This window comes from Paramisgurnus dabryanus, chromosome 7 (genome assembly GCF_030506205.2).
Source record: "Paramisgurnus dabryanus chromosome 7, PD_genome_1.1, whole genome shotgun sequence".
In the NCBI taxonomy this organism is placed as follows: Eukaryota; Metazoa; Chordata; class Actinopteri; order Cypriniformes; family Cobitidae; genus Paramisgurnus; species Paramisgurnus dabryanus.
In genome coordinates, this window is record NC_133343.1 from 30,835,192 (window position 1) to 30,860,413 (window position 25,222).

Here is a 25,222-nt window from a genome sequence, read left to right on the forward strand (position 1 = left end):
AAACAGAGCTTTTCTCTTTATTCACTTTCTGATTTTCTTTTTTTTCCTTATTAAATGAAGTAATTATTGATGATAATAACTTAAAATATAAGAGAAGTGTATTTATAGCTGCAGAAAAAGTGTGAAACGCCAAAAGATTCAAAGAGATATCACAAGAGATAACAAGACAAACACTTCTGGAAAGACATTTTGCAAAGATTCGGCAGTAATACAATACGAACTAATAGACTGGTATTTGAGACAATTAGTAGAAATACAAAAATGACCAGAAGTTGAGAAAGAGTCGGCATACATATCATTTGTGGAGTGTCAGTGTTGACAGAATATTTAGAAAAAGTTTCCTCATACAACTTTCAGAGATCAAGTACGCCACATTCATTTGAAACTATTTTGGAAATATTATTGTTGAGTGTGAAGCTGCCTATTTACAGTATTCATTGGTCACCCCTTATATTGTATTGGTGAATATACAATAATTATTGCATAATAATAATAAACAATAATAATAATAATATTAAAAATAATAAATAAATAAGTCAGAATGGAAGATAAAGAAACATTTCCTGACCCACCTCCTTATGAGGGACCTAATAAACATTAAGCAATACAGGTGACATACAATTTGAGGATAGAAGTAGAATAGAAAATTAAGAATAGAAGTAGAGTCAGACCAGCCGCAGGCTTGATCACAAACTCTTGTATAAACCCTTATTCTCACCACAAACAGAGATATGCCCAATAGAATAAACACAGACAGCTAATCAAGGACACAACCCAGTACATAAAGCATATGCTGATGCAGCCAAAGCATTAAAACAGATGATAACACCCCCAGAGATAAATAATACATATGATAGTGTAGCCACAGCATCAGAGAACACCCCTAGACATATGCAGAACAGTAAGGCAGAAAATTAAAAGTTGCAATTTTCTTGGCAGATATGGTTAGGAACTATACTCTCTTTCTGGCGTAATAATCAAGGACTTTGCTGCTGTAACATGGCTGCAGCAGGCGTAGTGATATTATGCACTACCCAAAAGTAGTCCCCTTGGTTACTTTCAATAGTTGCTTTCAATTACTTTACATTTTCCGTCGGTCTTAGTACATGATGTAACTACAGAAGAGTCAAGATTTTAAATAGGAAAACTCTTTGGTTATTTTTGAGGGTGATGCTAATGGTCTAATCAGATTCAATGGATTGTGCTTAGCTATGTTAAAAGTGCTAGCGCCAGACCCAGAGATCATTCCAAAACTCAAAAAAATCTAATGTTTAACTCTAGGGGAGCTGGAAAATGAGCATATTTTCAAAAAAAAGTGTAATGTCCCTTTAAAGATGGAAAAATATAGTGATGAAATTTTAGAAGAGACAGATACATCATTATTTCGTCCCCGGGAGAGTCAGCCAACTTTGGCTTAACTTAGCACTTTACTGTATACGTTGCATTATTACTACACTCGCTGTGTACGGTTTATCCTTATCCGCAATATTCTACTTCTTATTATCTATTGAGTTTCTGTGTTCTCACCTACATCTACTCATGTAAAGCTGCTTTGCAACAATTAACAAATGTGAAAAGCGCTTTATAAATAAAATTGAATTGAAATCATCAGGAGACGAAGATGTGAGAGAGGGCGCGTGTTGGCTATATGGGACATTAAAGCTATTTTGGAAAAGTGTGTGGGAAACTAAATGAATTTTTGATTGATTCTGGACTGAGAATGGCAATTGACAATATTATAAGAGACTGAATGGCTTTTGATCCCTTCAGAACGGACATGTGGGCAACACTGCACGGATACAGTGATACCCCATGCAGATTGACCCGAAGATGCTAAGAGGAGATCTGATTGGAGAAACAGAAAATCCAAAAGCATATATGCAGAAACAACACTGTTCGGAAATGCAATAGTGGAAGCTATGCCACCACCTGTTAAAACTTAAAGCAACACTATGTAGTTTCCATGTAAAAATGACGTACAGCTCCCCCATGTGGTTGAAAAGCGCAACAGTGCCTGGTATCAGACACTCTTCTGCAGGCAGGGGGAGGGGCGGGGCTGTGTTTCCTACCCTCCACAGCCACTTTCAAAGTGTGCTTGTAGCAGCTAGGAGGCTGCTCAGGTTGCAGCAACAGTGCAATTTGTCCAGTTAAAAGTTGTTCTATCACTGAAATAATTTAAGAGACATTATTCAAAGGTAAAAAAACTACATAGTGTTGCTTTAAAGATGTGGTAGGACTGAACTCCAAATCACATGCAGTCGAGCAGGACTGAAAGATTAAGCTTAAGGCAAAGACAGTAGAGAAAGAGATGCAGAGGGGGCTGACACAGCAGGATGACCCTGTGAGCAAAACTAAGAAAAAAACACAAGCTGTTCTGAAGGAGGAAAAACCAGCTTTAATGGTGCTTATCAACACACCTGCACCCACCATCCAGCAAACGCAGACGGCAACACCAGTCCAACCCATTCTGGGAAATGTTCAACAGCAAGCCACTCTCATTGTTATCTGTGCAAAGACAAAACAGCAAGAAAGGACAAAGACAGCAAGACGAAAATATGAATAATTGCGAGTGAATATACCAGCAGCAGCAGCAGCAGCAATCAAAACAACCCCAGAGCGGTCCAGTGAATCCATGAGAAGGGCCAGACCAGGTCTAATAAGGTTTCAGAGGATCCTACCCGAGGGGCCAACATCCAATGGAAATGCTGACCAAGAGCTTTTGCTGCGGCTTGAGCAACTTACACATGCGTAAGTCCAAATTATGCCTCACACCTCCACATGTCAAACATTTTTGAAAACATGCAGGATTTTGGGGAATAAACCCAGTTGACATATCTGACTGCTCTTCTCTGTCTGTAAGCAAAATATAATCTTAGTTTCTGAACACACCCATTTATTTATTTATTGGAAATAGATGCCCTGTATAGATTAAAATTACAGATGATGGCATTTATATTTACAGTGAGGTAGTTAGAAAAATTACAATGATGACACCACAAGTATTTTGGATGGGAAATTTTTGGATAGATTGTAAAAAGTTTGTAAAAGAGTAAAATTAATGAACGTAGAAGTCCAACCGTGAATTTTTACTGTATGACCCCTTACCCAGAACAGTTCCAGGAAAAGAGTCACTATGAGACAGAAGGATAGGAAGTTCTCCTGATTTTCCAGCATATAATAATAGGGCCCCAAGAAACAGCCGTACAAATTGACACGTGTAATGGCATAAAAAAAGAGAGAGAGATTTATGACTTAGCACCACATGTAACTATTTCTGCAGGCAACTCATTTTAGTATTACGATCTTGGCTATATGATAAGAAAATAAAATAGGGAAATACAGAAATTTCTATACTGTTTATTTCGGAAGACAAGAGTCACTAGAAAGTTGCGTGCACCACGGTTTCGGCAGGAGTAGTCGTAACTGATAAAATAGAGATGCGTTTGGCAGTCGTCCCAGAAATACAGTACAGGCAGGCTTGATATGAGTAATACAGTAGCTGATTCCAAATGATTTATAGTCTCAGAATGGAGAAACTTGTTTGCATTTACCCATGAAGGTAAACAACTCACTTATTCAAGATAAATGCAAGATATCCTTTGTATTTTTGATTAATTACTACAAACAGATTTAAAAAGATCTAGTCCTTGATAATACGCTGTTCCAATATGTGCATGACTTATTAATTTGCTTTGAACAATGCTGTAGAGATTATACAAATATTAAATAAATCAGCTGAGGGGGAAGGCACACTTTTTGGACATGACAGAGTTAAGCTTTTGACTGCATAGACGATCATGAAGCAAAATGTCTCAACAGAACTAATGACAGGGGGAATAAACATGGGAAAAATTCCATGATCATTGCATCTGGATAAATGTATGTTTTATGCAAAAAATATATTGTCAGAATCTGTGAGCTACAGTAACATTCACAGACAATTTCACAATAGTAGAATTTAGTAGGAAAACCTGTAAAAAAGTTAAATAAAAACAGACTATTTTTAATTTAAAATATTTTTAATTTGATAATTAATAAACCCAATGAACCAGTTGAGCCCTGACCTGTTGATCATAGAGTAAAATAAGCCTATCAAAGTGACAATCCATTAATGATGTATTAATCAGCCAAAGGGAATAGGTTAAAGTCAGAAGATAAATCAAATCCAGATTTCAATTCACACTGGTTTGGATAACACCCAACAAAAAATTGGTGTCGACTAATGACTAAAATGTGCTAAAAATGTATTTAAAAAAATGTATTTAGGTACCATTTGTAGTAAATTTGAACTACTACAAGTGCTAACTAAATACATTTTCTATTTGTGCTGGTTAATTATAAACAATAGGTACAATTAAACTGCTAGAAAAAAAACATGAGAGTGCGTGTGGGGTGTGTAGGAGGGCCAGCAGGTATGCTGCAAATACACAAATGCCCCACCCCTAACAGATATAATCTTACTCCAAATTGAGAAACGGCCAATGTCTATGATTCTGCAGCTGGATCTGCTTCTGTGAACTTTGGGAAGGACATATGTTTTATGAAGGTGACATCAGCGGTGTTTCCCATGTTATTTTATATACAACTTCAGTCAGATTTGTCAGCATCAGCATCAATTCAGGATAAAGGCGTTACAAAACAATATTAAACAAACAGTGAGTAGCAAAATATCTATCTGTCTGTCTATCTCATCTATTTCGTTTTTATCTACTCTTCTTTCTTTACAGTTTTAAATCATGTTTTGTTCGTGTTTTCAGAGTGGGCTCGCAATGTATGTATTTCTTATACGTTGCATTCCTGCAGCAAAGAATCATACCTGTCAACATTGGAATTTAAAAATAAGATAAATTTCCCAAACCCTAACAAACCCCTCCTACTCACACACACACACACACACACATACACACACACACACACACACACACACACACACACACACACACACACACACACACACGCCATTTTTATTATTACACAAGAGAATGGGTGATTAAACTGCAAAAAAATGACTTTAGTACTGTTGTCTTATTTTCACTACAAATATCTAACAATTATTAAATCAAGATGCATTTTCTTGACATTGGACATTGGAGTAAAAAAAATCTAAAGTTTAGTTTCATGTGCTCACGTAAAACGTTTGCGTGCTCATGTGAAACTTTTGCGTGCTCACGTGAAGCCCTCATGTGCAGAATTTTTTTTTTAAGTTTAGTTTTGCGTGCGCACGCAAAACGAAACTTTATTTAATTTTCGCACCATGCCCCCTTAGGTGCTCTGTAAATTTGTGCTTAAAACAAGCACAAAAAAATAGGGTGAGAAAAAAATCTTTAAATAAGTTTAGTTTTTTCTTAAACACTTAATTAAAGAAAAATTTATGAAAAAATGTCAAACCCCATTAGCAGATTTTTTTCTTGTTTTAATCACAAATTCACTTAGATTTAATTTTCTTAGGTTATTTTGCTTTAAAAAAAAAAATGCATCTTGATTTAAAAAATTGCTTGATATTTGTACTGAAAACAAGATAAAAATACAAAGTAAGAAATTCTTTTAATGCAGTGTATACCTTGTATCATTGTTTGTACACTGTAAAAAAAATCCGTAGAAATTGCAGCTGGGTTGCCGGTAATTTACCGTAGATTTAAATTTATGTTATTTACTGGCAACATTTTGTTCAAAGTTAAATGAACATTAAAAGCAAGTCTTTGTCTTTACAGAGTAAAACTAAAAAAACAGCATCAAGCAAAACATTTTGGGAAACAAAATCTGAACCAAAAAACAGAAAAAGGTTGATGATGATTTCTGGTTCGCAGAATGCTTTGCATGAGGCTGTTATTGTATAGTTTTATTCTGTGAAGATAAATACTTGTTAATATTTAAAATTGATTTAACTTTGAACAAATTCTTGCCAGTAAATTACATAAATGTAAATCTACGGTAAATTACCGGCAACCCAGCTGCAATAACATTGTAATGTCTACGGAATTTTTTTACAATGTATGGCTCTCTTGCCTCTGCAAGTGACTTAAACATAGGTTGCATACGTTGAATTCCTTAACACCATCTGAGTTAAGCAGTAAAGCACAAACAGCAGTGTTTCCCTACATGCAGTTAAAAAAAAATTGCCTGCATATCCAAATGTGTGAGTTTGTGTAATCTCACGCTGGTGGGCAGACGTGCCTGCTAATGCTATTGGCTTTTGTAGCTTTGCCCGCGGCTCGTCAATCTCCACCAATGAAACAAGAAGAAAATTTTTCTTCTAACAACAATAATTTAATAAGCTTGTTTTCTTCTTGTTTCATTGGTGTGTGTTGTTGAAGTGATCTGTTACAGATAAACTGCCGCCTGCTTTACACATGATCTTTTTATATACATTTTATATATGCCAATGGACATTTTGATTTAATTATGAGCGTATGTGACAGTCAAAGCCTGAAAGATCACAGTTCTGCATGTGCACGTTTGTTCCTGTTGAGATGTTATGGACAGCAGACTTTCAGTTGTTTCCCAGCAACTTATTTTAAGGACTACAAAACAATAAATTGTAATACATTATTATATTGCTTCACCAGATCCTTGCGTATGAGACAGCAGGTGTGTCAAGCAGGTTTCACAAGGACTGTTCACGTGTGTATCCTCATAAAAATAACTTACCCTTAAACTTTAGAAATATAGTAGAGATAATGGTTTTATGCGTACTCAGAAGATGTGATTCACTGTTAACTGTGGGGTGCATGGCTGTAACTGGATACAGCGTGCTGTAATAGGGATTGATCTTTTGCATTAGTAAATTAAAGCCAAAAAATTTTCACCAAGTTGTCTACTCTATATATAATGACAGTTGTTACATTTTATTTATTTTAGTTTCTGGAAATATTTATTACAGAATATGACAAATAATGTTGGATCCCCAAAATGTGACATTTTGTTGATTTTGCGCTGTTCCGCGATCGCGAACAACTAGATGGACAGACTGGCAGATTGTACAATCAGCATTTTGTCTCTTGTAAAACAATAATTAATCTAATAAATGTGATAATTTAGCACATTAGATATTAGATGCTGTGTTTGCTGCCAAGACAGACACAAATATGTCGGTGGGCATGGCAGAAGTGAAGTCTTTGGTACCCATGAATTTAAACACTACAAGAACCAATCACGAGGCAGAGACAATAAATCACTATGACAACAATCAAGAGGCAGTGGGTGAGTCAATGAGTGTCCATGGTAACAAACAAGGGGGCGGAGCAACACAGGAACAAGAGGGAACAAGGCAGACTAGAAAACATGGCAGACCGGACTTCATGACATATAACATATTCAACTTCGAACTACCCATAAATATCAATACATAATGTTTAGATGGACTTTCTCATTTATTAGTAGGCCTTTATTTACAACAATGAAATGCTCTTCTGTTGATTTGTATTGTATATTTAAATAACTTTCCTCTATTCTTTCTTTCATCCCTTTCACTAGTGCACATTTTGATCCGGCGATATGAACCTTCTGATCAACAAGCCATTGAAATGATTTACAGAGATGCAACTGAGGAACACATCAACCCTACATTCATATACGCCATGACCCAGCCTCTTCACATCACTATAAGTCTGTTTTTTTGCATTGGTGCTTATCTGCTCAGTGGGTCTGTTATTTTGGCCCTAATATCTGGAGGAGCCTGGGTTGGCCTGGTGTACTTCTGCTGCTATGAGTTTTACACTTCTTATGTCCGGGAGAAACTGCGTACAGACATGAAGGACATTCCAGGTCACTATCTCAGCAATCCAGATAACTGCTTCTGGGTCGCTGAAGCCGAGATGGATGGTAAGCGTCGGATTTTGGGTATTGCGGCTGTGGAAGCCATAGATGACGGCAGTGGAAAGAGAAATGGAGAGCTTTTACAAATGAGCGTGTTGTCCACGTGTCGCCGTGCTGGTCTCGGTCAACGGCTGGCTAAAACCGCCGAAGACTTCTGCAAGGAACGTGGCTTCACAAAGATCATACTTTCCACCTCTTTTACTCAAAGAGCAGCCTTGGCATTTTACGATAAGATTGGCTATAAACATGTCTTGGTTAGTACTCAATCTGAGAGACCAAAGTGGTTGGTCTGGATGACTCGACTCAAAATTTTGTACATGGAGAAGATCATTAACTGCTGTTAACACACCTGACCTGAGCTCAATAGCAGAAAGTAATTGTAACAACATAGTACTTTTACAGTATGTACTTGTAGGTATAAGGAAACAATATGTTAAGTTTGGGTTAACAATATGGTAAAAGTATTTTAAAGCTGCAGGGTACCTAGTATTGTAATATTAAGTGGTAAATGACTTATGTTGATGGGTAATATGGCCTATTGATTTTTTTAGTGTTATAATTTTATTTAGATTTTGTTTTTCATATTCGCTACCTAATGAAAGTATATCGTATACAGTCCATGTCTACGAACCATGTTGGCAAATAAAATATAACACCTCACTTTTATTTCAGTATAGAGTGTATTATACCTGCCAGCTGAGTCTCAAACCAACTTGTAGTCTACGTCTTAATCTGTACAAGTAACTCTTACGTTTGTGGGCTGTAAATGAAAGTGGTGCTTGTTACCCCCTTGTTCTGTGTATTCAACAGGTAACTCTTATATTTGCAGGCTGTTATTAAACGGGTGTTTGTTACCCCCTTGTACTGTGTATTTACCAGGAAATTCTTAAAACTTTACTTTTTTTCATGTTGAGTTTGTGCTCTTATTTTGTATTTTTGTTATTTGCAATTACTTGTTTGCTCAAACTTAGGCGGATTGTTACTTATATATGCATGGCTGTAATCATATACCTTGATTGTTTGTAAAATTGAAGTAATTGATAAAAAAACGGGTAATTCTTACAGCTGCAGGCTGTAAACTAAAGTGGTGCTATTTAGTTATAGGGTAAATACCATAAACATACACAATATTGTAATCTTTATTTTAAAAACAACTTATTTTAAAACATCTTTACAACACTATATTTAAAGTGCCAGTAAGAGCCAGTAAGTAAGCCAGTTTTAAGCATCCTATCACGGTTTATAAGTCCCGGACAACAGGTTTAAATCCATGCAAGGTCAAAAAACACTGTAATTTTCTCAAAATATACATTTAAAATTACCCCATTTCTCAGAGATCCCCAAACGATTCGTGTGAAGCCGTTCAACGACTCAGTCTGCCTAAACCCCACCTTTCAGTAGCCTACTCTACTCTGATTGGTCAACTGACAGAGATCCGCACAAACCACAGATCAGTATATGTATTGACATAGTGCTAACATTATCAATATCATTCATCATTAACCCAAGCAATAAAAACGATGATTGAAACTATTTTACAGAAATGCCCCACTGGAAAGGTGCTAGAGTTAAATTAACACAGACCATTTTTTATTTAAAATATTTTTCATTTGATAATTAATAAACCTGATGAACCCGTTGAGCCCTGACCTGTTAATTATAGAGTAAAATAAGCCATCAAAGTGCCAATCCATTAATGATGTATTAATCAGCCAACGGGAATAACAAATGAAGTTAAAGCCAGAAGAGCCAAAACTGGATTTGTATTCACACTGGTTTGGATAACACCCAACAAAAATTGGTGTTAACGACTCAAATGATGTGCTAAAAATTTATTTAAATTTTTTTTATTTAGGTACCGCTTGTAGTAAATTTGAAGTGCTAACTAAATACATTTTCTATTTGTGCTGGTTAATTATAAACAAGAGGTACAATTAAACTGCTAGAAAAAAAAAACATGATAGTGGGTGTGGGATGTGTTGGAGGGCCTGCAGGTATGCTGCAAATACACAAATGCCCCACCCCTAACAGATATAATCTTACTCCAAATTGAGAAATGCTTCTGTGCTTCTGTGGACTTTGGGATGGAGTGGACATATGTTTTATGTAGGTGACGTCAGCGGTGTGTCTTATGTTATTTTATGTACAACTTCAGTCAGATTTGAGCATCCCATCGACTCAGGATAAAGGCAATACAAATCAATACTAAACAAACAGTGAGTAGCAAAATATCTGTCTGTTTATCAACTATTTCGTTTTTATCTACTCGTCTTTCTAAAGTCATGTTTTGTTCGTGTTTTCAGAGTGTGCTCACAAGCATTATAGAACCAATGTATGTATTTCTCATACGTTGTATTCCTGCGGCAAAGAATCATATCTGTCAACATTGGAATTTGAAAATAAGATAAATTTCCCAAACCCCAACAACCCCCCTACACACACACTTCATTTTGTTTATCAAAACATGCAACTTGATTTAAAAAAATTTGATATTTTAACTGAAAACATGAAAAAATACAAAGTAAGAAATTATTTTTAAGCAGTGTATACCTTGTATCATTGTTTGTATGGTTGCATTCCTTAACACCTTCTGAGTTAAGCAGTAAAGCAGTGTTTCCCTACATGCAAAGTTACAAACAATTATCCAAATTATCCAAGCTCGCATATCCAAATGTGTGAGTTTGTGTATTCTCACGCTGGCAGGCAGACGTGCGCACTAATGCTTACGGTGGTTGTAGCTTTGCCGGCGGCTCGTCATTCTCCATCTCCACCCACCAATGAAACAAGTAAGGGATAATGTAGAGGCAGCCGGTAGTTTTCGGGAAATAAGCCCCGACAGTGTGATCAGGACCCGACGCGAAGCGGAGGGTCTTGTATCACACTGAAGGGGCTTATTTCCCAATAACTACCGGCTGCCTCTACATTATCCCGCTTATTACACGGCTACTTGCCACATAAGAAAAAAAACTGGACATGAATATGAATTTGAAACATTTTATTGGCATATTTGTTTTAAATTAACATTTTTATCCTTCCGCGAAACTTTGCACAGATGCATAAAATGATCGTAATACATTATTAAGATCCTCTGCTTCATACTTGTCTCCATTTTTTCTCTTTTAGCCAGTCTTTGAGAAGTTTTAATGCCCATTCTGTATTTTTTTGTGTGTGTTAGCTTCGTAGCTGTCATGCTCTATTTTGTCAAGTTCAGTCTCAGTAAGCTCTCTGTGTCTTGTCGTTGTTCGTTCTTCTATCCACTGTTTAAATGTTTTGTTTTTTCCGTACATGTTAAAATTAATGTCAAAATGTTCCATTCTTACTTGGGGTTGTCCAGTGTTTGTCACAAGATGGCGCCAAACAGTAATCTTTATTGACGCGGAGCGATTTTAATCGTACAAGTAGTACCGGCTATGTGTTATTACTTTGGAGCGGTTATTATTTGAAAAGAACGAACCTGCAAATTTCTCAACTGACCAATCAGAATCAAGCATTCCAGAGAGCCATGTAATAAGAAGAAAATAAGCTTGTTTGTGTCAGGATCCTGCTGGAACCTTGTCTTGTTTTAATATTTAGTCCAGTATGGCAGGGTTCTGACAGTACTATGTTTTATGTGGGAAAGCGTGGTTGTAGCGACAAATGACCTTCTTGTCGCTTAGAGGTGCTTGTAGGGCTATTTGACGCGTGACTCCAAACAAGACGCTTCCACTCCAATACTGCATTTATCTCTTTTATTGGTCTCAGTTCTGATGCTCAAACACATTGTAACACACCAGTTTGTATATCCTTACATGTGGCTTGACACGGTCAAAAATTGTCTGCTTCCCTCATTCATTACACCTGGCTTCTCTTGCTCTCTGGTTACCTATATACCAAGTAAACACACACTCCACCCAGTGTCCCCCAGTGGAACTACAACAGACATTTAAATAGAGCATAATGGCTCTTACAGTGGTCTTAAGCCGCTTTTCCACTGCACACGACATACGGAAACGACAGTCGGAGTTCTCCCCCTAGTGGCAGTCGTAATGAAGTTTCAGTTAAATCGTATATGGGAGGGAAGCTCATTCCAGCGCAAGAGGCTTCATTCTAATATTTTTACCATGGTGGAATAAATAAATGAATGCAAATGAATGAAACAATAAACAGCTATGCATATATGACAAAGATTGCCAATATTTTTTTGAGAGAACATATAAAGACAAGATTAAAATAATTACATACACAAATTAAATTAATAATGTATTTATTATCAGTAATCAATAGTGTTTTTTCAAGGATTCAAGTGTAACTAATAAAGTTAAACCAAAAAGATTAATCATTTTCACCTCACACACATTTTGTGATTGGAATACAATGAAAAACATAACTTCCGGTCGGCATATCGCATGCGGTTTAGTCGAACAAGTTCAAATTTTTTTACGCATCCAACGTCAAAACGGATCCAATATTTACGCATCCACAGATGGTCGGCACCTCACGCATCCGCTTTGCGACTCTCCATAGGAAATTAATGACTTCCGGCTTATCGGCCGTCGTTTGTCGTGTGCAGTGGAAAGGCGGCTTTAGTATTATTATATTAGACTACGTTTTTCCCGTGTCTCGTCACTTTTCCCCCGCTCCCTTGTCATCCTCTCCACATTATTGTTTGATTTATATCAACTGTTCCCCTCTTGATTTGCTCCCTTATTTAATCCTCTTGTATTCATTGTCCCGTGCTTCAGCCCTGAAGTTTGTTCTGTATGCTGTGATGATCGTTTTCGAAGCACTGCTTCATGAGGCTTCGAAACATTTACGAATCTTTTGTTTCGAATCAGTGGTTCGGAGCTTGTTTTAAACTAGCCCAAGTCACGTGATTTTAGCAAACGAGGCTTCATTACGTCACAACTGTTTCGAAAAATTTCGAAAATCCGATGGTTCACCGATGGTAATTTTTTTAACATATTTTAATAAAAATCGTGCTATTATTTTGTAAAAAAAAAAAGTGTAAAATGTTGGACACATCTATTTTGACCAGCAGGGGTCGCCAGCGTGTGTGGGTTTCGAACTGCTTCGAAAAACTGAATCAATTTTCGAAGCAATTGGTTCAATTGATTTGAAGCTTCGAAAAGCTTCGTTTCTCCCATCACTAGTAGAAACTATCAAGTCTAGTAGTGTTTATTGTTAAGTGTATCTAGTCTAGTGTTTAGTGTTGTTTTGTGTCTAGCCCTGTTAAGTGTTTACTCCTGTTTTAGTTATCTTGTTTCTGTTTTGCCCCCTCGTGGGTTTTTGTTTTCTGTTTCATTTATTAATAAAAGTCCTGAGTTTACCCCTTGTTGTCTGCGTTTGGGTTCTGCTCTGTTATCCCCGAGATACCTAACAGTTTACTTCTTGTTTCATTGGTGGATGTTGTTTAAGTAATATTTTAAAGATAAATTGCCGCCTGCTTTATCGGAGGAGAATGCAGCAAATATCAAATACGACAAGTGGGAATTTTTCCAGAAAGATGAAAAATATAGGAAAAATACAGAATATTATTTAAACGGGTTGATGGTGGGAAAGAATAGTAAAATATGGGAGAATACCAGGAAAAACGGGAGGGTTGACAGGTATGCAAAGAATAGTAATGTTTAACAATAAGAATGAAATTCAAATCTGTCACCCACTCCACTGAAATCTTTAAATCCCTCGCATCTCATTCAAAGTTTCACATGTCTTCCTGATTCTCCTTATGGTGTGACAGAACTTCCGCTCCGAATCAGCGGGCATTGCAGAAATGACATCTTTGGTACCCATGAATTTAAACAATACAAGAACCAATCACAAAGCAGAGACAATTAATCACTATGACAACAAACAAGAGGCAGTGGGTGAGTCAATGGGTGTCCATGGTAACAAACAAGGGGGCGGAGCAACAAAGGAACAAGAAGGAACAAGGCAGACTAGAAAACAGAGCAGACACAGACCGGACTTCATGACACATAGCATATTCAACTTCCAACTACCCATAAATATAAATACATAATGTTTAGATGGACTTTCTGATTTATTAGTAGGCCTTTTTTTACAATCATGAAATGCTCTTCTGTTGATTTGTATTGTATATTTGAATAACTTTCCTCTATTCTTTCTTTCATCCCTTTCACTAGTGCACATTTTGATCCGGCGATATGAACCTTCTGATCAACAAGCCATTGAAATGATTTACAGAGATGCAACTGAGGAACACATCAACCCTACATTTATATACGCCATGACCCAGCCTCTTCACATCACTATAAGTCTGTTTATTTGCATTGGTGCTTATCTGTTCGGCGGGTCTGTTATTTTGGCCCTAATATGTGGAGGAGCCTGGGTTGGCCTGGTGTACTTCTGCTGCTATGAGTTTTACGCTTCTTATGTCCAGAAGAGACTGCGTACAGACATGAAGGACATTCCAGGTCACTATCTCAGCAATCCAGATAACTGCTTCTGGGTCGCTGAAGCTGAGATGGATGGTAGGCATCGGATTTTGGGTATGGTGGCTGTGGAAGCCAAAGATGACGGCGACGGAAAGAGGAATGGAGAGCTTTTACGAATGAGCGTGTTGTCCACTTGTCGCCGTGCTGGTCTCGGTCGACAGCTGGCTAAAACCGCCGAAGACTTCTGCAGGGAACGTGGCTTTACAAAGATCAAACGTTCCACCTCTTCTGCTCTAAGAGCAGCCGTGGCATTTTACTATAAGATGGGCTTTAAACTGGTCCTGGTTAATACTCAAACTGAGAGACCAAAGTGGTTGGTCTGGATGACTCGACTCAAAATTTTAAACATGGAAAAGATCATGTGATCCTTAACTGCTGTTAATACAGCCGTTTATAACACTATATTTAAGTCTTCAACTTTTATTTCAAATAAAAAGTCATTTTTCGTTGTTTTTGCGCCTTGACTTCTTCCGTTGGTCTTCTTGTCCACCAAGGACTTGGATGTTGAGTTGATGTATTCTCACAAATGTAGATGTTCTGCAATACATATCAATGTTTCTTCACTGTGCCTTGACAGAAACTGGGTTTTCTAAGCCAGTTATTGTGCTATTGTTAACTTTAGGCTAACCTATTTAACTTAAAATTAGCCCAGCGACAGACAAAAACCTGTAGCCAAATTTCTTGGGACATGGGGGAGAAATGCCCCACTGGAAAGGTGCTAGATTTAAATTAACACAGACCATTTTTTTATTTAAAATATTTTTCATTTGATAATTAATAACCCTGATGAACCCGTTGAGCCCTGACCTGTTAAATAAGTGTCAAAGTGCCAATCCATTAATGATGTATTAATCAGCCAAGGGGAATAACAAATGAAGATAAAGCCAGAAGAGCCAAATCTGGATTTGAATTCACACTGGTTTGGATAACACCCAACAAAAAATTGGTGTTGACAACTAAATTCCACACTCTAAAAAATATTGGGTTGTTTTTAACTCAGGGCTGGGTAACTATAGAACAGAACACATTTCTAGGTTAAATTGACCCAAATAATGGGTTGTTTTAACTCAACTGCTGGGTTGTTTCAACATGGTTGATTATCAATAACCCAATAGTTGGGTAAAAACAACCCATTATTTGGGTCATTTTAAGACAGAAATGTGTTCTGTCCAATGGTTACCCAGCCCTGGGTTAAAAACAACCCAACATTTTGTAGAGTGTACAAGTGCTAACTAAATACATTTTCTGTTTGTGCTGGTTAATGATAAACAATAGGTACAATTAAACTGCTAAAAAAACATGAGAGTGTGTGTGGGGTGTGGTCGAGGGCTGCAAATAAGCAAGTGCCCCACCCCAAACAGATATAATCTTACTTCAAATTGAGAAACAGCCAATGTCTGTGGTTCTGCAGCTGGATGCTGGATCTGCTTCTGTGAACTTTAGGATGGAGTGGACCAATGTTTTATAAAGGTTTTATATTTTATGTACAACTTCAGTCAGATTTGAGCATCGCATCAATTCAGGATAAAGGCGTTACAAAACAATATTAAACAAACAGTGAGTAGCAAAATATCTATCTGTATGTCTATTTCATCTACTTTGTATCCATCTTACTTAGTATTGTTGTCTTGTTTTCACTACAAATATCTAACAGCTCCTAAATAAAGACGCATTTTCTTGATGAGCAAATTAATTAAGAAAATAAGTCTAGTTTTTAGACAAAAAAAATATCACATTTAAGTAAATTGGTGCTTAAAACAAGCAAAAAAAACTGCCTATAGGGTGAGAAAAAAAATCTTTAAATAAGTTTATTTTTTTCTTAAACACTTAATTGAAGAAAAATGTATGAAATCACAAATTCACTTAGATTTGATATTTTATTTTCTTAGGTCATTTTGCTCATCAAAAAAAAATGATATTGATTTAAAAATTGTTTGATATTTGTACTGAAAACAAGATAAAAATACAAAGTAAGAAATTCTTTTTATGCAGTGAATACCTTGTATCATCGTTTGTATGGCTCTCTTCCCTACTGAAAATCCAGCAAAGACCAGCATAAGGTTTAAGGTGACAGTAGCTGGTGTAAGCTCCTCCTCCCAGCCTGGCAAAGCTGGTGGGTCAGCTGGTCTTCCAGCCTGACCAGCTTAGTCCACCTAGACCAGCTTAAAAAGTGACCAAAAGACAGCTAGACCAACTTAAAAAGTGACCAAAAAACAGCTAGACCAGCTTTCTAGACCAGCAATACCAGCTAAAACCAAGCTGGGAGACCAGCTAAAACCAGCTCACCAGCTTATGCTGGTCGTAGCTGGATTTTTCGGTAGGGTTGCCTCTGCAAGTTACTCATACATAGGTCACAGACGTTGCATTCCTAACACCTCTGAGCAGTAAAGCACAAACAGCTGTGTTTCCCTACATGCAAAGTTACACAAAATTGCCCGCATATCCAAATGTGTGAGTTTTTGTATTTTTACGCTGGTGAGCAGACGTGCGCGCTAATGCTCATGGCGGTTGTAGCTTTGCCCGCAGCTCGTCATTCTCCACCCACCAATGAAACAAGAAGAAAATCAGCTTTGTTTTGCTTCTTGTTTCATTGGTGGATGTTCTTTAAGTGATATGTTACAGTTAACTGCCGCCTGCTTTTTCAAAGGTGAATGTAGCAAACATCAAATACGACAAGTGGGATTTTTTTTAGAAAGACGAAAAATACAGGAAAAATATGGAAAAATTATTCAACGGAATGATGGTGGGAAAGAATGGTAAAATATGGGAGAATCCCAGGAAAAACTGGAGGGTTGACAGATTCTTACTTATGGTTTGACAGAACTTCCGCTCCGAATGTATAGAAGTATATGAAGATTTAAAGGCGCAAAGGGCAATATAAAAATGTACATGTTTTTAATAACCTAGTAATTGAATAAATGGTTAATATCCTATGTCATTATGTTTTGTTGCCTCCATTTTTGTGTCCAGTCATAGCTGCACGCTCTGCTTTAGTCTATGGTCACAGCAGCCACAACCCAGGAGGTTACCAACAAAATTACAATATGCCCAGGATTTGTGACACCAGTCTTACAGAGTTGCGTATAAATAGCACGAAGTGTGAAAATCGTGCAATACATACGCCAAATTCCAACTTTATTGGTTTCTCAGTGTTTTTGCTATTTTTTTTACCATTTCCGCTTGGGTTTAGGGTTAAAACAACTTTTTGTTATATAAAATGACATCCTAAACCAATTCTAACCCCAACTCCAAGCGACCATGGCTTAAATATAGACAAAAACATGTAGAAACCTGTATATTAAATAACGTCCTTAAGCAAATCTGAAGTCAAAAATGGATATTTTGACTTGATTATGAGCATATGTGACCGTCGCCTGAAAGATGTATGTGCACATTGTTGTGTACTCAGAGAACGTTACTCAATAACTGAACAAGTAATCCTCTTTATCTTTATTCAGCACATGCTACATCTCTCTAACTAGAACAACTTCTCTCGTAGGATACTCAGTAGCACCTGTACACTCAAACAACATACTGCCACCTTGTGGTTAAACTGCAAAACACAACATTTCCCCTCTCACTTGAAAGGTTTCTTCATATAACAAAAAAAATACTATTTATCAGGCCCGGAGTGGGTAATCGGGAGAACCGGGAGAATTCCCGGTGGGCCGCTTCGCTTTTGGGCCGGTCGAGTTTTTTTTTTTTTTTTTTTTTTTTTACATTTGTCACGTTAGTGAGTCTATCTTCTCTTAAAAAACACTTCACACGTTTCGCATTGACACTGCAGCGCGCAGCCTCTGCATGGGTTGTACCATGTGAGGGAGTTTTCCCCTCCCCTCCCATAGAGTTGGTTCGGTCCATAGCGCGTCCAAGAAAACTTTTCTCCGGTAGGCTGGGCCGGCCCTACCGTAACAATACGCGTCTGAGAGGAGGAGGGCGTAAAAAACAGGTTGAAGAAAAAATCCATTAGAGGATGATGCTGCCAAATGTGCCAAACTTACAGATTTATTTTCAAGAGGACAACAACAGGTAACTTAAAGAGAAATAAGCCTAGTAATGATTAGCATTAGCAACGTAATTATTCGGCTAATACCGATGTCAAACTATTTACAAGCCAACATTTTTTTTTTAAGTTAAAATATTAGCCTTTTGTGTATACATGACGATTCATAGACTTTGCAAATATTATGCAAGCAGCTTCTGAGCAGCAGATAAGCCAGTTCCCCGCTAAAAACGAGGAGGCAATGAGTAAACAATATGAATTAAAGTTATGTAACAATCAGGTTGTGTTCATATAACGCCTTTTGTGTCCCCAGTCAAAAATGACCAGCCGAAAAAAGCTTATAAATCACTTGTTATGCTATATATTTACCCAATATTGGATTCAATATTTTTGTCAAATTGTTTTCTTTTTTAATTCGGACTGGGTTTTATGTTTCTATTTGCATCTGATTAATCATAGCCCTCATAGCATTAGCAATGCTAATAATTTATCAACCTTTTCTTGTGGAATAGACTCCAAAAAGTTCTGGATTATTTTTGACCCATAATGTGTAAATATTGGACAGAACACGCTGTTGGGTTAAAATTGACCCAATGCTGGGTCGTTTTAACCCAACTGTTGGGTTATTATAATCCATGGTTGCATAACAACAATCCAACATTGGGTTATTTTTAACCCAGCATGTGTTCTGTCCAATATTTACCCATTATGGGTAAAAAAATAACACAGCCTTTTTTAGAGTGTAGAGGAATATTTTTGTTAACTTCTCATCTTAAGTGAAATATTATTTAACTTTTACCTTATTTGTTTAACCATGATATTAATAGAAACTATAGTAAGAGCTGAACTGTTGCTTTATTTATCCAATTTGAAAAAAGTGCTAATTTAGAATAACACTGAAAAAAGTGGGCCGGTCTTGGGTACGAAACTCCCGGGCTGAAAAGTGGCCCCACTCCGGCCCTGCTATTTATAACATATTACCATTACTGTGCATGTTTACTCATATTAACTTTACAACTGGCGTTAATACTGTAATGAAATAACATTACTTCTGATGCAAATCCCAATCACCTCAAACAACAGTTCACATACTTTGAATGTAACACCAAACAAGATTTTTTTTCAAGCATGTATAAGATTTATTATATTTGCTGTTATCCTTCAACCACACAGGTGATCTACACTCTCTATTACTTCTCCTAGGATTGAATGTCACTTGTGACTGTAAGTCCTTATGTTGAGTAGCAACAGGACCTTGGAAACGTGTTAAATTGGACACATTCCATTTCTTTTTGTCACTCAGCACAAAGTTACTTTTCCCAATTTGTTGCTCAGTGTTCAAAGGTAAAGAGAACTTAGAAGCTCCCTTTCTCACATGAACAGGTCTTTTCACTCTCACCTGATCCCCTAGTTTGAAACCTAACTCTAAAAAACAAACGGTGCTATATAGCACCAAAACAGTTGCTTTGGATCGTAACGATAGAAGAACCATTTTTAGTGCCATATAGCACCGGTGAAGAACCAGTGAAGCACCTGTGTAGAACCATATAGTGCTATGTAGAACCATATGTGGTGCTATATGGCCCCTATATGGTTCTACACTGGTGCTTCACTGGTGCTTCACTGGTGCTTCACTGGTGCTTCACTGGTTCTTCACCGGTGCTATATGGCACTAAAATGGTTCTTCTATCGTTACGATCCAAAGCAATTGTTTTGGTGCTATATAGCACCGTTTGTTTTTTTAGAGTGTGGTACTTGGCTCCACGCCTTGTGTCTGTGTACGTTTTACTCTTAAGCTGCTTGTTACTCACGGTGTCCGCAACCTGAGCGTATTTGTCACTTTTAGGCCCAACAGGAAAAATATTCAGCTTTGTATGCATTTTGCAATGATATTAAAGTTTAGAACGGGAAACACCATTAGTACTGTGTGGAGTAGCTCTGTAATTCTGCAAGAACACACTCACTACATATTTCCATGGTTTCCCCATCTGTTCTGCAGAAAGGATGCATTCCTACAAAACTCTGTTCCACCACCGCACAGTTGCCCTGGGGTAATATAAGTTACTACGTGTGTGACCTATTCCCCTCTCTCTTAAGAAATCTGCAAACACACTGGAGGGGAACTGAGGGCCGTTGTCTGTTACGGCACACTGCGGCTTGCCTTCCCTACTGAAGACTGAGTGAAAGAAAAAAGTTACCACTTCTGCAGTAACATTTGGTGCAAACGCCACCTCAGGCCACTTACTGTGGTAATCAATTAGGGAGATGGCAAAACGGCAGTCCGAAGGTCCACTGTCAAATGGTCTGACTACTGTCGATTCCTAGTTTCTGCTATGGATCAGGTGGCAGACTGACAGGCTAAGGGGGAGCAGGTGTGGTTTCTCCTGATTAATCGTTCATTTGGCAGGTCAAGCAGGAAGAAACTGCAGATTGTACTTGAGCATCCATCCGAGGCCACCAGAAAAAGTCACGTAGCCTCTGTTTAGTTTGAACAGTTACTTGGTGTGTCTCATGCGCCAGGTTTACTAGCTGACCATGTAGTGCCGAAGGAACAATAGCACAGTGTTCACCCCTCATCACCAGCACACCATCAACACATAATTCATCACGGATGCGAAAGAAAGGCACCAGTACAGGATCGAGGTCACGCCCGTTTTTTGTCCAACCTGACAGATCTGTGAACGCTACATGGCTAACTCTGGACAGGATTCTGAAGCAGAAAGGAAATCCTCCACAGACAAAGTAGGTAATCCAGTAACAAAAGCAAACCATTTCTGGATCCAAATCACCATCTGACTTCGTTGGTAATGGCAGCGTGAATAGACAATCTGCAGCACAGTTAAGACTTCCAGAACAAGCGTCCTGACCACCGGGCAACATTCATACCAGCCCGGCCAATGCCCTTGCTTGCCAGTAGTGTAGTGAGTGCACGTTGATCAGTTCTGAGTGTAAAGTATTGACCCCATAACTCAGCACATGCTACAACTCTCTAACTAGTACAACTTCTTCTCTCTTAGGATACTCAGTAGCACCTGTATACTCAAACAACATACTGCCACCTTGTGGTTAAACTGCAAAACACAACACACATTTGTTCCCGTTGAGATGTTATGGACAGCAGACTTTCTTTTGTGTCCCAGCAACTTATTTTAAGCACTACAAAACAATAAATTGTAATACATTATGATATTGCTTCACCAGATCCTTGCATATAATACAGTAGGTGTGCCAAGCAGGTTTCACGAGGACTTTTCATGTGTGTATCCTCTTGAAAATAATGCATTATAACTTACCCTTAAACTTTAGAAATATTGTAGAGATAATGGTTTTATGCGTACTTAGAAGATGTGATTCACTGTTAAGTGTGGGGTGCATGGCTGCTATGGTATTGGGATATAGCGTGCTATAATAGGGATTAGTGATGGGTCGTTCGCGAACGAGCGGCTCTAAGAGCTGATCCTTTGTAGCGAATGAGCAGAGCCGAATCTTCAGACACAGGCAGGGGAGCCGGCTCTTCTAAGGGAGCCGAGCCAGAAGAGCCGAATCTATGAAAAGAGCCGGACTGCCATCACTAAAATGTAGAGCCGGTAGTGATGGTCGTTTTCGAAGCACTGCTTCATGAGGCTTCGAAACATTTACGAATCTTTTGTGTCGAATCATTGGTTCGTAGCTTGTTTCAAACTGGCCCAAGTCACGTGATTTTAGCAAACGAGGCTTCATTACGTCATAACTGTTTCGAAACGTTTCGAAAATCCGACGATTCACCACTAGGGGGAGTTGATCACATGACCAGTGTCTAATATGTTTCGGTGAACTCGGGCCAGTTTTATTATAAAAGTTCATAAAACATTTATCCTTCTGACTAATAACACTGCCATTTTGTCTATTTATTGTTTATAGACAGATTTAATGACAAAAATGTGCATAATTAAAAGGGTAGTTAGTTTTAATCATTTGTTTGCCCTAAATAAAACTAAAAACACATAATACACTTTTAACTATGTCTAAATTAAGTTAAATAATTTTTTTTAACATATTTTAATAAAAATCTTGCTATTATTTTGTAAAAAAAAAAAAGTGTAAAATGTTTGGCCATATCTGCTTTACACTATTTTGACCAGCAGGGGTCGCCAGCGTGTGTGGTGTTTCGAACTGCTTCGAAAAACTGAATCAATTTTCAAAGCAATTGGTTCAATTGATTCGAAGCTTCGAAAAGCTTCGTTTCTCCCATCACTAAGAGCCGGAGCTTGAGCCGAAAGAGCCGAATCAATGGAAAGAGCCGGACTGCCCATCACTAGGGATTGATCTTTTGTGTTAGTAAATTAAAGACGGACACAAATATGTCGGTGGGCATGGCAGAAATTACGTTTTTGGTACCCATGAATTTAAACACTACAAGAACCAATCACAAAGCAGAGACAATGTATCACAATGACAACAATCAAGAGGCAGTGGGTGAGTCAATGAGTGTCCATGGTAACAAACAAGGGGGCGGAGCAAAACAGGAACAAGAGGGAACAAGGCAGATTAGAAAACAGGGCAGACCGGACTTCATGACATATAACATATTCAACTTCGAACTACCCATAAATATCAATACATAATGTTTAGATGGACTTTTTGATTTATAAGTAGGCCTTTATTTACAATCATGAAATGCTCTTCTGTTGATTTGTATTGTATATTTGAATAACTTTCTTCTTTCTTTCATCCCTTTCACTAGTGCACATTTTGATCCGTCGATATAAACCTTCTGATCAAGAAGCCATTGAAATGATTTACCCAGATGCAATTAAGGAACACATCAACCCTGCATTCCTATACGCCATGTCCCAGCCTCTTCACATCACTATAAGTCTGTTTATTTGCATTGGTGCTTATCTGCTCAGAGGGTCTGTTATTTTGGCCCTAATATCTGGAGGAGCCTGGGTTGGCCTGGTGTACTTCTGCTGCTATGAGTATTACGCTTCTTATGTCCGGAAGAGACTGTGTACGGACATGAAGGACATTCCAGGTCACTATCTTAGCAATCCAGATAACTGCTTCTGGGTCGCTGAAGCTGAGATGAATGGTAAGCGTCGGATTTTGGGTATGGTGGCTGTGGAAGCCAAAGATGATGGCGACGGAAAGAGACATGGAGAGCTTTTACGAATGAGCGTGTTGTCCACCTGTCGCCGTGCTGGTCTTGGTCAACAGCTGGCTAAAACCGCCAAAGACTTCTGCAAGGAACGTGGCTTTACAAAGATCAAACTTTCCACCTCTTCTGCTCAAAGATCAGCCTTGGCGTTTTACTATAAGATGGGCTTTAAACTGGTCCTGGTTAATACTCAATCTGGGAGACCAAAGTGGTTGGTCTGGATGACTCGACTCAAAATTTTGTACATGGAGAAGATCATGTGATCCTTAACTGCTTTTAATACACCTGACCTGAGCTCAATAGCAGAAAGTATTTGTAACAACATAGTACTTTTACAGTATGTACTTGTAGGTAAAAGGAAACAATATGTTAAGTTTGGGGTAAAAATATGGTAAAAGTAGGCTATTTTATAGCTACAGGGTACCTAGTTTTGTAATATTAAGTGGTATATGACTTATGTTGATGGGTTATATGGCCTATTGATTTTTTGTTATAATTTAAATTAGATTTTTTTCATATTTGCTACCTAATGAAAGTTTATTGTATACAGTCCATGTCTATGAACATATTGGCAAATAAAATATAACACTTTTAATTCGGTATAGACTGTATTATAATAGCAAAAGTTGAGCTGATTTTATTTGGTTATCTGTGTTTTAAGGCAAGTACAATAAAAATTATAGCAAAAAAAATTTAGCCTTCTTCCTTTTATTTCTTTACGCCATTCCAGCATCTACAGCTATATTCATGGTGAGAACCAGTTAGTCCATACGCAAGTTTTATTCAGACAAGTTGATCCAAGGCTCTCCTGATTTTGACAAGTTGTTGATGTCCTCAGGGCATCATTATGTTGACCCTGGGACCACATTTCAATCAACCAATCAGATTTTAGGAAAAAGTTTACAATTTGTTTTAAGTTTAAGCTTACAACTAGGATCAGCTGTTTCCTGACCATTGTTTTTCACTTATCATGATTTTAGGGTTTGGTTATGGTTGGGGTTTTTGGTGGGTTTAGGTTTTATTTTAAAAAAAAATTCCTTGGGTCAACACAATATGTTGCCCTGAGGACATCTCTCACTTGGCAAAATCAGTTTGAGCATTGAGAGTATTGGTACTGGACTGGTCCCTTATTATGTAATAATTATACTTTTAATGCTTCATTGTAATTTATCTTATTTATTTATATATATATGTATTTATGTATGTATGTATGTATGTATGTATATATATATATATATATATATATATATATATATATATATATATATTTATTTATTTATTTATTTATTTATTTATTTATTTATTTATTTATTTATTTATTTATATATATTTATTTATATATATTTATTTATATATATATATATATATATTTTTATATATATATATTTTTATATATATATATTTTTATATATATATATTTATATATATATATTTATATATTTATATTTATATATTTATATATATATATATATATATATATATATATTTATATATATATATATATATATATATATATATATATATATATATATATATATATATATATATATATATATATAGTGGATAACCGGTAAAAGCAACATTATTTCAGTTTGACAAATAGTTCAACTGTTCATTCATCTCAAATTGCACAACATCAGCTCGTCCAATATGCTGTCTCCAGATTTCTCTCTAGGTGTCGCAAACATTAACACATCACTCCAATTCTCAGATCTCTACACTGGTTGCCGATCTGCAAGAGAATAGATTTAAAGATTAACAACGCCTTTGTTTATCTATCTGAACTCCTTCATTCTTTCACTCCTCTTAGAAGCCTACGACCAGGCTTTG

The 25,222-nt window shown here is 37.2% G+C and overlaps 3 protein-coding genes across 4 annotated transcripts; all 3 read left to right on the forward strand.

Moving 5' to 3' along the window:
• The first annotated feature begins 7,085 nt into the window (after positions 1–7,085).
• Positions 7,086–8,289, forward strand: LOC135769909 (probable N-acetyltransferase camello). The gene is made up of 2 exons (XM_065279432.2): positions 7,086–7,200; positions 7,459–8,289. The coding sequence occupies exons 1-2, from the start codon at positions 7,086–7,088 to the stop codon at positions 8,157–8,159; spliced, it is 816 nt and encodes a 271-aa protein (XP_065135504.2). The 3' UTR covers positions 8,160–8,289.
• Positions 8,290–9,886: 1,597 nt separating this feature from the next.
• LOC135769837 (probable N-acetyltransferase CML1) lies at positions 9,887–14,617 on the forward strand. The gene is made up of 2 exons (XM_065279365.2): positions 9,887–10,031; positions 13,941–14,617. Coding segments are annotated over exons 1-2 (678 nt in total). The 5' UTR covers positions 9,887–10,030.
• A 1,054-nt stretch (positions 14,618–15,671) lies between these two features.
• LOC135769836 (probable N-acetyltransferase camello) lies at positions 15,672–24,056 on the forward strand. 2 transcript variants are annotated; one of them, XM_065279364.2, is made up of 2 exons: positions 15,672–15,809; positions 22,979–24,056. In XM_065279364.2, coding segments are annotated over exons 1-2 (678 nt in total). In that variant the 5' UTR covers positions 15,672–15,808; the 3' UTR covers positions 23,656–24,056. The 2 variants fall into 2 exon arrangements, with proteins under 2 accessions (XP_065135436.2, XP_065135435.2); XM_065279363.2 differs by lacking the exon at positions 15,672–15,809 and adding an exon at positions 22,800–22,886.
• The last annotated feature ends 1,166 nt before the right edge of the window (positions 24,057–25,222 follow it).

What these genes read in the sequence shown, in the direction of transcription:
- LOC135769909 (XM_065279432.2), top strand. Translation starts at nt 7,086, where the DNA reads ATGTCGGTGGGCATGGCAGAAGTGAAGTCTTTGGTACCCATGAATTTA. An exon ending in CAACAATCAAGAGGCAGTGG is followed by an intron (nt 7,201 to 7,458) that starts GTGAGTCAATGA and finishes TATTCTTTCTTT; the next exon opens with CATCCCTTTCACTAGTGCAC.